We start from the raw sequence: 15,810 nt of genomic DNA on the forward strand, positions 1-15,810 counted from the left end.
CTGAACACACCCTGTTATAGCAACACATGTACATTTACCCATGTGAGACCCTCTGTCCTTCCCTACATACCATATGAGTATATACTTAGGCATGCACATTCTTTCTAAAGTGGTTAATACTGTCATCTTGGCAGGATGTAGAATCAGCCTTGAGGCACATCTGTGAGAGGTTATCTAGATTACATTAATTGAGATGGGAAGACCTCTTTAACAAGGGCAGCACCATTCCAAAGAAAAAAGGAGAAAATGAGTTGAGTCCTTCTCTGCCCAAAGGATGGTCTCCCCTAGTGCACTTCCCTTCTCTAAGTGGCTTTTGTCAAGTGGTTCGTCAAGGCGGAGAGATGAGTAGCTAAGACTGAAAACTGGTGCTGACAAGTGAGGCTATTGCTGTGATGAACCTGACCAAGTGGTTTGGGGTCCTTGGAACTGATTTGTGGAAGGAATATAGAAGAGTTTGGAACTTGGTACTAGAAAGCCACAGAGTATTGTAAGCAGAGCTTAGTGTGTCCTTATGTTTGGAGCTTGGACATGAGACTGCTGAGAGAAGCATGCACTTCGACTCATGGCGCTTCAGACAGGAACAAGAGTCCTTTCTGTTTTTGTTTTGTTCGGGTTTGTTTTTAGCTTTTTAAAGATAGGGTTTCTCTGTGTAGCCCTGGCTGTCCCAGAACCCTCTTTGTCAACCAGGCTGGACTCGAACTCAGAGATCCGCCTGCCTCTGCCTCCTGAATGCTGGGAATAAAGGTGTGTGCCACCACCACCTGGCCAGGAACAAGGACTACTGGGAACTGGATTAGAGGCCATTTGTATGACACTCTAGTAGTGAATCTGGCTGCACCCACCTGTGTCCTAACTTTGAATGAAGCTAAACCCTGGAGTAAAGAGTAATTTGTTTAGTGCAGCAGATTTCAAGGCAGGATAGCATCCGAGCTGTGGTGTGATTGTTGCTCATCACCTTTATCCAGGTCAACGAAAAAGAGGAATAAACAGAATAGAAAGAATAAAAAAAGGTGCAGTTTGATGAGAAAAAGACCTTAAGCAAGTTTAAAGTTGCTACCAAGATGTGTGCTGAAAAAGAGGTCGAAACTGTTAGCAAGAACGCCCTGCTCTGCACTGAGACAATAAGAATGAGACACACACCCCCTGCTCTGCACTGAGACAATAAGACTGTGACCCCCGCCCCCCCCCAAGACTCCACCCATTAAAGCCTCCAACCATGAAAAAGCAAATTCATTTGAAGCAGTAAAGCCTGCACCTTGAGGACATCTGCAGGGGTTTCCTGTTCTTTGAAAGCCAATGCCCAGGAGAGTGTTGTTCAAAAGTCAGACTACAGAGATGCTACAACTATGGTACAAGGAAGCCAGGACCCAACTCTGGACGGCACAGAATTTGCGCAGTGTTGTGTGTGTGGTACTGTTTTGTCAAGCATGAAAAATGCAAGTTTGAGCCAGTCATGAAGTCTTCGAGAGACAAACACTGAGTTTAGGGTCGTGCCATGCCTTCCTGCAAGGAGGCCCTGAAAAGGCCACTGTGTGAAGCTGAGGCATCAGTTGCCATGGAGACCCCAGGATATTGGAGATGTCACAACCATGGGACATCTGTGGGAACAACCTCAGACACAGAGTGGAGCCAGCCCAAAAGAGTGAATATGCAGGCAACGGAGCTGGAGCATGGAGCTACCCAAGCCTTTTGGAACTCAGTTTCAGCACAAGCCAAAGATGCCAGACATGGAACTTCTGGAGATGGTCTTTTCCCTGCTGGGTGTCAGTCTTCTTTGGTTCAGTCTTTCCTTGCTGTACTCTGTTCCTTCCCTTTGGAAGGGGAATGTTTACACAGTGCCTTTGCATGTGAGAAGTATGCAAGAAAAAATTGTACAGGGGTTCCCTGTTAAAAGATTACTTGACTCTCTGGGAAATTCAGCCTTTATACCTTTTAATGGTGTTGAAACTGTAAATGACTATGGTGGGGATTTTTTATGTTGAACTGAATACCTTTTGTATAGAAGGCCATGAGCCTGTGGGGAGAAGATGATTATGGCTTAAAAGTGGTTTGTTTGGGTATAAGTTAATGAGGGGTAGAGTAGTAATGGTTAGTATTGTCAACTAGACACAATTTTGAATCACCTAAGAGATGAGCCACTGGGTGTGCCTGTGAGAGATGATCTAGATTAGGTTAACTGAGCTGGAACAACTCTCCTTATCTATGGGTAGTACCATCCCATGGGCTGGTGCCCAGGACTGACTAGAAAGGCGAAAGAGCTGAGAGTGAACATTTATGCTTTCTGCTTCCTGACTTTGGATGCACTGTGACCCTCTGCCACCTGTCTTGCCCGCCATGATGGACTGTGTCCCTGGCAACTGTGAGCGGAAACAAACCCTCCCTTCCTGAAGTTGCTTTAATCAGGTATTTCATCACAGCACAGGACAAGTAATGAATACACTCTGGATGTGTAAGCCCATATACTTCTGTATTACCATTCAAAATCATTTGATTTCTGTTATTTCACTTAACTCATACAGTTTGACAAAGTAAAAAGTATTTTGGTATTCATTTCACAAATGAGAAAACTAAGATTTATGGAGGCTACTTAACTTTTTCCAAAGCATTTTATCATTGTACCCATACATTACCACATCTCTAGCCTCTCATCAGAGAAGCTTCTGTTTACAGTAGATGGTGATTAACACGGAGACCCACAACTGGCCAAGACACAGAAAATAGGAGACTGAAGATTTCTCAGCCCTAAATGGAACATATTAAATACACCACAGGCTTAAGCATCATTGTGGAAGAGGGGACAGAAAGATTGTAAGGGTCATACAGAGTGGGTGACTACAGGGAAACATTGTCCCCTGGACACAGCAGAGCAGCTGTACACACAAACTCACAACAGTTGTGACAGCATGTACAAGACCTATGTAGCCCAAGCCAGACAAAAATCCTAAGTAGACAGGGGAATTGAGCATGCATTTCTACCCCTTTCTGTGTGGTTGGTAGTTGTTAGCTATTGGGAAAGAAATAATCAGTTTTGTTTAAGAGTGTAGCCCCTGGTAAGTTCCTTCAGCAGATGACTACATATCCAAGAATTCTGGGCAGCACAAATTAGTCTTGATTACTGGGGGAAAAAAAATCATAGGACACAAATTTGGGTGGATGGGAAGGGGGGAAGTAGATATGATCAAAATACATGTATAAAATTCTTGAAGAACTAATAAAAATTATTTTAAATTTCCAAGGTCATCTCTCTGGCTAACTAGAAAACAAAGGAGCCAAATTTACTTACTCTGAGCCACGACCTCTAACTTACAATCCTGTCTCCTAAGAGGCATCCTACAGGAACTCCTGGTTTTGGTGTTACAAGTACCTGCATATGATACTTCTTGCTTATAATTAAAAGTTGAGTTTGACTTTGAGGACAAGAAACTGATGTGAACTCAAAGGATTTAGAGGAGTGGAGTAGCATAGAACATGTTCCTTTCATTAAGATTATATATCCTTTAGTTGCTTTAAATGTTAGTGACATTATAAAAATTAAGAACAAAATCAGGCTCATTTATTGGATGTTTTTTTTTCTGTATATGTGTCTTAGCTAGGGTTTCTTCTATTGCTGTGAAGAGGCACCATGACCACAGCAACTCCTATAAAGCAAAACATTCAATTGGGGTGGCTTACAGTTCAGAGGTTTAGTCCATTATCATCATGGCAGGACGTGATAGTGTGCAGGCAGACATCATGCTAGAGAAGGAGCTGAGAGTTCTACATCTTGATCCATAGACAACAGAAAGTGAACTGAACTGGGCAAGGCTTGAGCATAGGAGACTTCAAAGCCCACTCCCACAGTGACACACTTCCTCCAACAAGGCCACACCTACTTCAATAAGGCCACCTTCTTAATAGGGCAGGTCCCTATGAGGTTATGGGAGGCCACTTACATTCAAACTACTGCAATGTCTTTGTCAGACTCTTCAGTTTGTAGAGTGTGCTTAGACTGTGGAATTCATAGCTCCCTAAGTCTGACAATAAAAAAAAAAATTTGAGGAGTCAAGTATGGTGACTCATGTCTATAATCACAGCATTCACAATACTAAAGCAGGAGGATCACCATGAATTTGAGGCTAGCCTGATCTGCAGAATGAGCTCTGGGTCAGCCTGAGCTAGAGTGAGATTCTGTGTCATTTTTTTTAAAGACAGGATTTCACACTATGGTCTATCCTGGCCTACAACTAAGTATCCCAGGCTGGCTACGGAATTATAAATCTCCTGCCTCAGCCTCCTGGGAGCAGAGATTACAGGTATGAGTCATCATCCCAATCTTTTACAGTAAAAATGTAAATGAGTATTAATTCCTGCCTTCAAGCTGTGTTCTTAAGATTTCAACTGACTTGTCAGCAACTTCAGAAACTACACATTTGGATGCTATGGTAAGAAAGAATAAATGGGCATAATATTGTAGGACTGAAATGTCTGTGTAATCTATTGGAAGGCATCTACAGTGATACCTTTAGTTTGGGATTAGGATGAGTTTTGGTTCAATGCCTAGTCACTCATAGATAATCAGTAACTATTTGTTGAAAGTAGGTGTGAATAGTAGGAAATTTTCCCAATTCTTTCATGTATTAAATTATTCTTTTTTTCTTTTCTTTTCTTTCCTTAAGCGTCTAGCCTCTGTGGGATTGGATGCCAAAAACACAGTATGCATTTGGGACTGGAGAAAGGGAAAACTTCTGGCCTCAGCTACTGGCCATTCTGACCGGGTAAGACCTTTGTGGTATCAAACAACACAAATTTCAGAACTGTGAAGTAGTTGTCATTTTATGTCTTTAAAAATAAATCTGCTGTATATAGATTTTTCTCCTATATGTTCAACATACAAACATGATTTACTTATGATGAGCAGCTAACTATTGTTATTGCTTTTCATAAGCAAAGCAGATTTTCAGTGCTGGCATTTGGCTTCTTATAAACTCAAAATAGAAAAGAATCTGAAATTACAGTAGTTTAGGTATATTCATTGACTCATGAATGGTTGTTAGAAAACATTCACAAAATTATTATTATAAGAGTTTGTATTTTATTTGTGGTTCCTTAATACTGAATATAAACTATTGTCTGCTTGTCTTTCATACTGAATTTAGTGTGGTCAGAAATACTGGATGGCAAGATAGGGATTGTGTAGGCATACTACTATGTTAGTCAATTTTTCTATTGCTGTGAGATAAAATACCTAAGAAAATAAAAAGGGGAAGAATCGTAGTTTTAGTGATATTGGTCCAGGCTTATGCAGCTGCAGCATTTTGGGCCTGTAGTAAGGCAGTACATTTTCAGCAGAAGGGCTTAGTGGATAAAAGCCTCTCATCTCGTAGCAATCGAAGCAGACAGGACAAAAAACCTGGAAGTCACATGCTCTTCAAAGGCACCATTCCCCCACTAACCCACTTCCTCCAACCCGGCTCTATCTTCTGGTGAACTCTGCTACAGTGAACTCATCAATAGATAATAAGATTAGTGCATGTGCGCGCACGCACGTACACACACACACACACACACACACACACACACACACACACACACACACATGCGCGTGCGCACCCATGAGCCAGCCACTTTTCAATAGTGATACCTGCTGAGGACCAAGTACTCAATACATGAGCCTTTTGAGAGTACTTTGTGCCCAAGCTGTAACTGTACTTAGTGAAATGTTTACATTACAAGGTGTAGATGTTGCCTTTTGTTGCTCATTCTGTGGTCCCATCACCCTATCTTGTAAGGCAAGGTGAGCTGGTTTGGATTGGTATATGAGTTTCCAGTGATCACAAAGGTAGAGTTGAGACCCAGTATACAAAATTGTGATGCCACATTCAGCTCTGTTGAGAGGGCAGTATTTCATCCAAATCATTGTGTAATTAACTACTTCTGTTTCTGGTCTAACCTGATAACATGTTTTACGTCAGGCTTGTTAACCTGTTACCTTGGGGGAAAATAGAAGATTAAAGTTGAAAATATTCTTCATTGGTGGTATCTACTTAGAAACAACACACCCTGGCTCATGTATAAAGTGTTTTGTCAGGTTGTGGAATTCCTATTAAACTAAATTTGACTAAGCCTGCCTCTCTACTTTGAGTCCCTGAATATAGAAGGAATTATACTTTGTAGGGTAAACAAACCAAAAGTTTAATTTTAGAGCATACTTTTGTAACCAGTAGCCAATCACAGGTAGAGATCCATGCCTAAAGAAGGCACATGTCAAGCTCTAGCACTGAGCAGTGTTTGGACCTCAGTCCTTGCTGGTCTGTACATCCTGCCTGTGCATGCAGTAGAGAGCTGCTGCTTCTGGGGACTGTCCACTTTGCAAAACTGATCTCTGCCAAATTAAACGCTGCTCAGTTTAATTTGTCTAACTTTCTCTTTAATCACTACTGAATATCACATGGTGTACTCATCTGATTTCAGTGACTGTGCCCCTTTGCTCTGTCACATTTAATAGTTAGGAGCAAATTGTTAGTTTAGTGAGAATTAGTTAATAGAGACCTAGCCATAAAGCCTTGCTCCAGGTCCAAACACTCGCCAAATTAAAACTAAAAGAGAATGGCTATATGCATGCATGTAGATAGATAGATAGATAGATAGATAGATAGATAGATAGATAGATAGATAGATAGATAGATAGATGATAGATATAGATATGTGTAAGTGTATGTGTATATGTAAAAAGGAATTTATTTATAGTTTTGCCCAAAACAGGAGGGCAAAATTCTCAATATACCCCCACCTTTCACTATAACACTGTTGCAACTATGGAGAACTCAGACCTGAAGCCTGGAATTCTGCACATCACAGGGCTGGGAGATAAGTCTTTGCTTATGTCAGGGGCCAGGGCTTGTGGGTGGCTGGCTGTCTTCACTCCTACCTGATATTTCTGTAGGGATCTGGAGGTGAAAAAGACAATCTTCAAAAATGTATCCTAATTCTTAGGACTCAATTACAATATAAATCTAGAATATTCTGACAGAATATATTGTTCACCCAAGCCCCTTAATCTGTATCACATATCTTTATTCTTTATTACTGATGCCTTGGTACCAGCAGGAATAATGGGTTGCTTTTGGTTAACTTCAAGAGATTATTTTAGTGGCTAAAATAATTATTTACATGTGTTTACTAGTGCTTTATAATCCTCAAAATTATTTCACCCACATTATCTTAATTGACTTCACAACAAAACTAAGTCTGTGCTGCCAGTTTTAGAGAAGAGAGATAAAGGCTGGAGACACTGAAACCTGGCTGAACTCAGGCTGAAATGGACACAGATCCTTGCTCTTCAGACCTCTCTCTGGAGTCTCTTATCACTTCTTCCTGAGCCATGGGAAGCTGATGGCCTGGGCTTTTTCTCTGGGCTAGCTTTCGGCTCTGACAATTGGTCTTTCCTCCCTCCCTCCTTCTCTCCCTCTCTCCCTCCCTCCCTCCCTTCCTCCCTCCTTCTCCTCCTTCCTTCCTTCTTTCTTTTTTTATTGTTCATGTGTTTATTCTGTTGCTTTATGTGAGTGATATTTTCTTCCCCCCAACACAATGTTTTTATTAACTATTTGGGAATTTTATTCAATGCACTCGCTTCCCGTTCCTTCCTATCAGCACTTTACAGACAGTGACCTACAGGCCACCTGCATCAGAACATCCTGGAGCCTGTGTTTAAATGCCAGTAACTGCACTCATTCTATGCCTGCAGCTTGTATGGGCCTTGGATGTGCATATTTTCAACACTCGTGATAGGCAGCAGCTTTCAAAGTGGCAAAGAGTGTTTTCTGTCTTATAAATGGAAATAGAACTCCACGCAAACTATCTCAAAGTTCTTCATAGAGAATGAAAAATAGTGCTAACTGGTATGTTTTTAGTTTTTTTGAGAATTGAAAACATAAGAGTTCTTAAGAGTACATTGAATGGTTTAAAGGACTAGGATAATTTAGTGCCAGGAAAATGACTTCTTTCTCACCTTCTGCTATGACTGGGACAGTTGCCCACGTTGAATTATAGCTGACCATGAAACACTTTCCTAAGTAAAATGTACTGTTTTGTAATTCTTCTAATTTTTGTGGAAAAGCTATCTCCAAAGTGTTTTGTCCGCATTGTGAAGAGTTCCAGGAAATTTGATTTAAAAATTACCCTAATTGTCAAAAGTTATTTTCCACAAATGGAAAAAAATCTAATCTATGACAGCATTTGCATTCAGTGGCTAAGGCTAATAACGTGTTTGCAAGGGCTAAAGGTAAGTGACCTTGAGGGCAGACGCCCTCCGCTTTCATCCCGCCCAGCCCACAGTGACACTTGTGAGAGTCTTGGTGACTGCACTCATCTCTGAAGAATATTTCATTTCTTGACAGATTTTTGATATTTCTTGGGATCCATATCAGCCTAATAGAATGGTTAGCTGTGGAGTAAAGCATATAAAGGTACAGTAGCTTTTTCATTTGTGTGTTTAAGTTTGGTATCGTGAATGAAAAAGATTTTAGATGTTGATAGAGGTAACTTTTGTTTATATGCATGTGCATTGGTATTTTGTCTGCATATATGCCTGTGTGAAATGTCAGATGCCCTGGAACAGACAGTTGTGAGCTGCCATGTGGGTGCTGGGAATTGAACCCTCAAACTCTGGAAGAGCAAGCAGTGCTCTTAGCTGTTGAGCCATCTCTTCAGCCCCTGTTTGTTTGTTTGTTTGTTTGTTTGTTTATTTATTTTTGAGACAGGGTTTCTCTATGTAATAGTCCTGGGTGCCCTGGAACTCACTCTGTAGTCCAGGCTGGCCTTGAACTCACAGAGATCCACCTGCCTCTGCCTCCTGAGTGCTGGGAGTAAAGGTGTGCGCCACCACGTGTAGCAGTGCAGGTGTTTTAAAACATGGAATCTTAGAAGTAACTTAGCAACTTCCTGTCCAGCTGCCTGCTGAGCACTTCATTTGACTGTCATTGTTTTGTGATTCTGAAGCACAGTCCCATCTAAATTAATTTGGATAAATAAGACAATGAAAATAACTAGTAACTCCAGGATTAAATAAACTATTTAAAAACTAATAATGAGGAATAATGTGCACTATTTAATAAGGCATATTGGAAGTTATAATTAAAATGATATACATTACAAATTTAAAGCAGTGAAATAAACAATTGTATGGCAGTTTTGGATATAGTAGTGTCTCTAACCACTGGGTACTAAAAATATTTGAATGAGGATTTAATATTACTTCATACTATACACAAAAGTAAACTCTAAGAAAATTAAAGTGTGAAATATTTAAGAAGGCCATACTAGTAACTAGAGGAGCATGCTGCATGATGGAAAAGAAATGACTTCTTCCAACTCAGGAGGGCATAGACCAGAGAACAGCTTGAACAAGTGTTGTTTGACAAGGAGGAGCTTATGAGAGGGTTACCCAGGGAATGCTGATGGACTGGGGCAGCTGCAGGCTTTCAATGCCTCCTTTCCACACAGACACACCCACCCACCAAGTTCCTATTTTATAGAGTTACAATGTGTGCAGAGCCCACCAGGGGGCAGAAGCAAACCAGACCAAAAGAACAGCTACATATCTGAGCACTTTCCATCTTTGTCCTTAACTACAAAATTTAAAGGTATCAGCAAAACAGTCTGAAAGCTGGAAAGATGTTTTTGGATTGCCAAAGTGTGGCACACAGCCTCAGTGCAAAGAACACCTATCTAGTCACCTTCGATAAGACAGTGTTACTTTATTAGGGCTTAGAGGACTCGTTTCCCTACAAGAAACACTTAGGTAAGTGTGTAGCTGCTGATTGTGCAAAGGTCCTCTTCTATGTATAAGTGAAGAAAGAAACTATAATGATAACATTGGTAGAGAGAGATATGTAAATATTTAAATATACTCTGTATTTCATCTCTCCTGAGGAAAACCACACACTAGCAAATATAAAGGACAAACACAGTAGATATTAGTGTATTCATGAAACACAGACTTCTGACAAATCCATAGACTAGATAACCAACAAAAATAGGAACAGTGTTGGCCAATAGATTCATGAAAGTGCTAACTCTTAGAGAATACAAACAAAAACAACTGAATGTGTTAAAATCATGATTACTTTGTATCTGGTATTGACAAGGATTCAGTGAGGGTCCCCTCCTAAGCCTGACTGTGGAGGGATAAGTTTAGTCTTTCTGACCAGAAATTTGGCAGTATTTGTTGATAGCTCTAAAGATGTTGACACCCTCTAGTCCAGTAATTTCATAACTTGGAGTTTCTCCTAAGTGAATTGTGAGGAATTTGAACCAAGAACTGACTCATTGCTGAGTAACTTTCCAATAGCAAAGCCAAGGTGAAGAAAACCTGAAACTATCAGCTACCCCCAGTGGATAAATAAAACATGCTACATTCTTATGATGCTACGTATAATCATTGTGAATCATGGTTTAGATGGGAAATATTCGAAATGTGTTTTCCATGGGGGAAGTCTAGTCTACCTCTGGCTCTGATTTTTTTGTCTATAGAGGAATGGTTTTCACTGTGGTGATTCCATATGTCAGTATGCTTTGTTCTAACTCATTCCCTCCCACAAAGCCTTCCCCAACCATCCCTCCTGCTGGCCCTGCTGGTGTTCTTCCTCTCCAAATTTCCTTTCCTGCTTTCATGTTACACGTATCCCATCACACTATTTTACCCACCCTCTCTCAGGACCCCCTTTCTAGTTTCATAACCCGTCAGTACACATATACATATATAAAATTTTAAATCTAGGTTACATGTATGAGAGGAAATATGGAGTTTGTCTTTCTGAGTTTGGAATGCACCTCCCACCCCAGCTCTTAAACTGAATGAGCTGCCTGCCGTCCCCGCCCGCAAAGACAGATATTGTTAAACAGGCGTCCTTACCTTTAACAGTAGCAATAGAGAGCTTGTGAGCCTCTCTTCGTGTGTCATCTAGTCTTGCTTATTCTCCGGTTTAAACATGACTCCTGGAGTGAAGATGCAGAAGCCTGGGGCCATGCTTGCGTCCATGGACCCATAGGCTTTGCCACCTTTTGCTACTCAATCATGTCTGCGTGTTGGATCATGACCAGTCACGTCTATCACCAACTCTGGAAAGGTTCCTGGCTCTCCCACCTTGTCCCTGATTCCTTAAATATATTTTTGTTTAGGAAATATCTGGAAATATCACCAAATGGTAAATTACTGTCTCTGTGTAGAGTTAATAGATGATTTCAAACTTTTCCCTTTTATATTTTATCTGTAAGTTATTCTGAGATAACAAATATTGCTTCTTTTCCCCCCTTTTTTGTATGTATATATGTTCTAATGCGTGGGTGCACAATCTCCTCAAGGCTAACTTTCTTCTTCTTGCCTGCAAACTATGTAGGCTCCTTCTTCCAAAATTCATCAAAAGTTGCACTGAATGGTATATGGAACCAGTAAAGCCACAATAATGTTTACTTCTTTCTTCATTTTCTAAAACGACCAAAATGCTGGCGGGCATAGGATTCAAACACAGCCTCTGGCTTCCTGTGTAGCCCACCTGTTAAGAAGTCACCTCCATCATGATCTATCTCATGGCTTAACTTTTCTCCCAAACCCACATTTACTGGATTCTAACTAGATGACCTGCTTAATGAAAGCAGAATCCTGTTTCCTTCCATGCTTGTGTAACTTTCAGTCAGTTCTATGAACAGACAGATAAAATCCTAGAGCTGCAATGGTAAACACTAAGTGCTCCTTACCCTGTTAAACCTGTTTAGTGGTTTTAGGCATTTTCCCCCTAAGCAAAAACACATCTGTACCTAAGCAGAAGAACCTGCACATTTTCACAGCCATCCCTTATTAATTCTGCTTAGAGATAAGTCTACAACAAATCAAATAAGGTTTTTAAATAAAGACTTTCTTACTTTTAATTATGTGTATTTATGTGTCTTTGTATGTCAGTGCAGGTGCCTACAGAGGCACTGGATCCCTGGAACTGGAGTTTCAGGTGGTTGTGACGCGCTGGTGTATGTGGATGCCAGGAACCAAACTCATGTCTTCTGCATGAGTATAACATGCTCTTACCTTCTGAGCCATCTCTTCAGCCAAAATTGGTTTTAATAAATTATTCTTACTTTTGATTCTGCCTAAACCCTGAGTTAAAGAAGAATGGTTCCAGTTAGACGAGCAGGCAACAATCTAAGAGTATAACAGAGCATCATTAGGAATCCTTTCCTTGACTTTTTTTTTGCCAGTTGTGTTTGGTTCTAGGCTGTCCAGCCTCTGGGTCCTGGCCCCCCAGGCAGTGTCAGGGCTCCCCTCATGGCGTGGGTCTCAGGCTGGACCAGTCATTGGTTGGCCACTCCCATAATTTCTGTGCCCTCTTTACCCCAGCACATCTTGTAGGCAGGGAAAATTGTAGATCAAAGGTTATGTAGCTGACTTGGGATCCTATTCCCACCACTGGAAGTCTTGCCTGGGTACAGGAGGTGGTCGGTTCAGGCTCTGTATCTCCCATTGCCAGGAGTCTTAGCTAGGATCACCCTCATAGACTCCTGGGAGTTTCCATTGTACTAGATTTCTAACTCATCCCAGAGATGCCCCCTGATTCCAGTTGTTTTTCCCAGTACTCTCTCCCTCCATCCTCCCTCTACCTGATCCCTCCTGTTTCTGCCACCCATCCAGACCCCTCCTCCCATCCCCCTGTGATGTCTATTCTATTTCCCCTTCACAGTGAGATTCATGTGTCCCCCTGTTGAGTCCTCCTTGTTACTTAGTTTATTTGGGTCTGTGGATTGTAGTATGATTATCCTTTACTTTATAGCTAATATCCACTTATGTGTGAGTACATACCATGTTTGTCCTTCTGAGTCTAGATTACCTCACTCAGGATGATATTTTCTAGTTCTATCCATTTGCCTGCAAATTTCATGGTGTCGTTTTTAACATATAAGTAATACTTCATTGTGTAAATGTACCACATTTTCTTTATCCATTCTTCAGTTGAGTGACACCTAGATTGTTTCCAGTTTTTTGCTATTACTCATAAAGCTTCTGTGAACAGTTGAGCAAATGTCCTTATGGTATGGTAGAACATCCTTTAGGTATATACCCAGGAGTGGTATAACTGGGTCTGAGGTAGGTGGATTCCCACTTTTCTGAAGAACCACCATATTGATTTCTATAGTGGCTGTTTGCTCTCCCACCAACAATGGAGGAGTGTTCCCCTTGTTCCACATCCTCACCAGCATGAACTGTCACTTGTGTTATTGATCTTAGCTTTTCTGACAGGTGTAAGATGGAATCTCAGAGTCATTTTGATTTGCATTTTCCTGGTGGCTAAGGATGTTGAACATTTCTTTAAGTGCTTCTCAGACATTTGAGATTCCTCTGTTGAGAATTCTCTGTTTAGATCTGTACCTCATTTTTAATTGGATTATTTGGTTTGTTGATGTCTAGTTTATTGAGTTCTTGCCCAATTGTCATCAGAGAGGCTTCACCTAGCAACTGATGGAAACAGATGCAGAGACTCATAGCCAAATATTAGGAGGACCTCATGGAATCCTGTGGAAGGGGGAGGAATGATTATGGGAGCCAAAGGAGCCAAGAACACCACAAGAAAACCCACAGAATCAACTATAGGGGTTCACAGAGATGGAATCACCAACCAGAGAGCTTGGATGGGACTAGGTCCTCTGCACATATGTTACAGTTGTGTAGCTTGGTCTTCTTGTAGGACTCCTAACAGTGGGAGAAGGGGCCATCTATGACTCTGTTGGCTGCTTTTGAGACCCTTTCCTCCTACCAGGTTGCCTTGTCCAGCCTTAATAGGAGAGGAGGTGCCTAGTCTTACTGCAACTTGATAGGCCAAGGCTGGCTGATATCCATTAGGCCTGCCCTTTTCTGAAGAGAAAGAGGAATGTATGGGCAGGGAAGAGGAGTAGTTGGGGATAGGGACAGGGAAGAGAGGAGGGAGGGAGGGGAAACTGTGATCAGGCTGGGAAAAAATAATTGATTAATTAATAAAAAAATTTTAAAAAGAAGTTGAGAGTAAAAGGCTGCATTTCAAGAAAACCTTTGGTGTGAAATTTCTGTAGCCAGGGTAAAATCATGCCTGGTTTTGTAAGTTTCATTGGTTGACATGTTGGCAAATACAGTCATCTGAAATGAATGCTCATAAAGAGCAACAGCTGAGCAGTGTCTGCTTCATTGGTTACACAGCTAATAAGCCTACAAATCTGTGGATAATGTTAAGTCTTCTGCAGTCTCTCATCATAGAATGAAAGGACCTGGGAGACTGTCTAGGGCCAGATAAACTCCAGAGTACCTGCCTGTTCTAACCAGGTTTGTATTACAATCTGCCATCGGAAATAGGAGAAGAGAAACAATGCCTTGTCACTTAATGGTGCATGGTTAGTCCAAAATACTGCTGTTTGCTAGATGAAATGGTTCTCAAGGAAAGAAAATATATTAAGTATTCTCCCTTTTTTTTTTTCAGAAAATCTCTTACTTTTTCTGGCATTTATATATGCCTTTAAAGAGAATCATTTGATGGCGTGAAATGTTTCATGTAGGTGTCAGAACCTTCTGATTGGGTGATTTTTGTCAGAAAAGCCTTTGTTCACACAGATTCAGGTTAATGATCTGTATTTTTGGTGGTTGTCATGTAGAAATACTTAACTCATGCCAGAGATACGTCTCAAGTCAAAAGACAGAATACTCTCCATTCAGTCTTCACACGTGAGAAAACACAGTGAGAAGGGGATGTCTGCCCGAGTGTCACCATGGCTGCAGGTTCTTTGGCATATTTGTGCATCCAATGACCATTTGTCCAAGTTCACATTTAAGATGTTAGTGTCTCCCAAATCTTGCACCTAATTAGCTTTTTTTCTGAATTTCGTCATTCCATTTGTACTTATTTCAATACCTTTTCACAAAAATACTGCCCAAAGAAATGTCACATTTTGCTCACACAAGAGCATTTCAAATAGTTGAATACATGCTCTCATCTTTGCCATAATCTTTCTACCCAAGTTCCTTCCCATCGCCATCATGTTGATACAATCAACCCAGAACTTTATCCACCACTACCTAGCTACTGTACTCTGAGAGGGCAACCATTTTTCCTCTCTTGTAGGCACAAAATATTAGGGTAGACACTGATTTTTTTTCTTTTATACATTACTGGCCCTTAGAGTCATCTAATCTTGCTCTCCTAGGTGAGATGCAATTTCTTGCCTACCATGAATCCAAATCCTATTCTTGTTCATTCCATGTAATGTAACTTGGTTCCTTGTAGCTTCACATCGGCCCTGCCTCTTGAGTATAATCTGAATATGCTGTCACAAAATCCTTCTTTGTTGTTTCTCTTAGTGTGGAGTTCTCAAAGCATTGGTCAGGGTTTCAGTGGGTTCTCATGTAGAAACCTAACTTCTGCCTGCTTTTCATCACTTCCATATGGAAACAGTAGCAGAATCTGTCTTAACCTATGCTCAAGCATATTATGAGATTAAACAGCAGATGGAGAAAACATTTAGAGACTGTGAGGGCTATGTAGTGGCACCAAAGTTATACCAGTTCATACACTAGAAACTGCATCAAGGAAAAATACTGGATTTCTGTATAACCATGGGCATGTCCCTGCTGTTGTCTATAAATTGTTCAAGCGTTATGCTTGCCATCTTCCATACGATCTATGCAAATAAAATAGAGAAGCTTGGGTGGTTATTTGACTTAATGGAAATATCACTTGTATTTAGAAACATTTATGAACAATTCTATAGTAAAAAAAAAATGTGACACCTTGGTTAGAAAGCAATTATTTTTATTGGCACCAT

At 40.8% G+C, this 15,810-nt stretch overlaps 1 protein-coding gene across 9 annotated transcripts in view; it reads left to right on the top strand.

Annotated features, from left to right (window-relative positions):
• The window catches only part of Eml6 (EMAP like 6), a 268,175-nt gene that overhangs the window by 123,946 nt on the left and 128,419 nt on the right, over positions 1 to 15,810 (top strand). For 8 of the 9 annotated variants that reach the window (XR_005092272.1, XR_005092273.1, XR_005092274.1 and 5 more), the window contains exons 4-5: positions 4,656 to 4,754; positions 8,376 to 8,444. Coding sequence is in view for 6 of the 9 variants with exons in the window: in XM_028891555.2 (XP_028747388.1) it covers positions 4,656 to 4,754; positions 8,376 to 8,444 (168 nt within the window). In the remaining 3 variants the exon portion in view is untranslated. The remainder of the gene's footprint in view (positions 1 to 4,655; positions 4,755 to 8,375; positions 8,445 to 15,810) is intronic. The other variant, XM_037208909.1, reaches the window with a different exon arrangement.

This window comes from Peromyscus leucopus, chromosome 10, assembly GCF_004664715.2.
Source record: "Peromyscus leucopus breed LL Stock chromosome 10, UCI_PerLeu_2.1, whole genome shotgun sequence".
Classification (NCBI taxonomy): Eukaryota; Metazoa; Chordata; class Mammalia; order Rodentia; family Cricetidae; genus Peromyscus; species Peromyscus leucopus.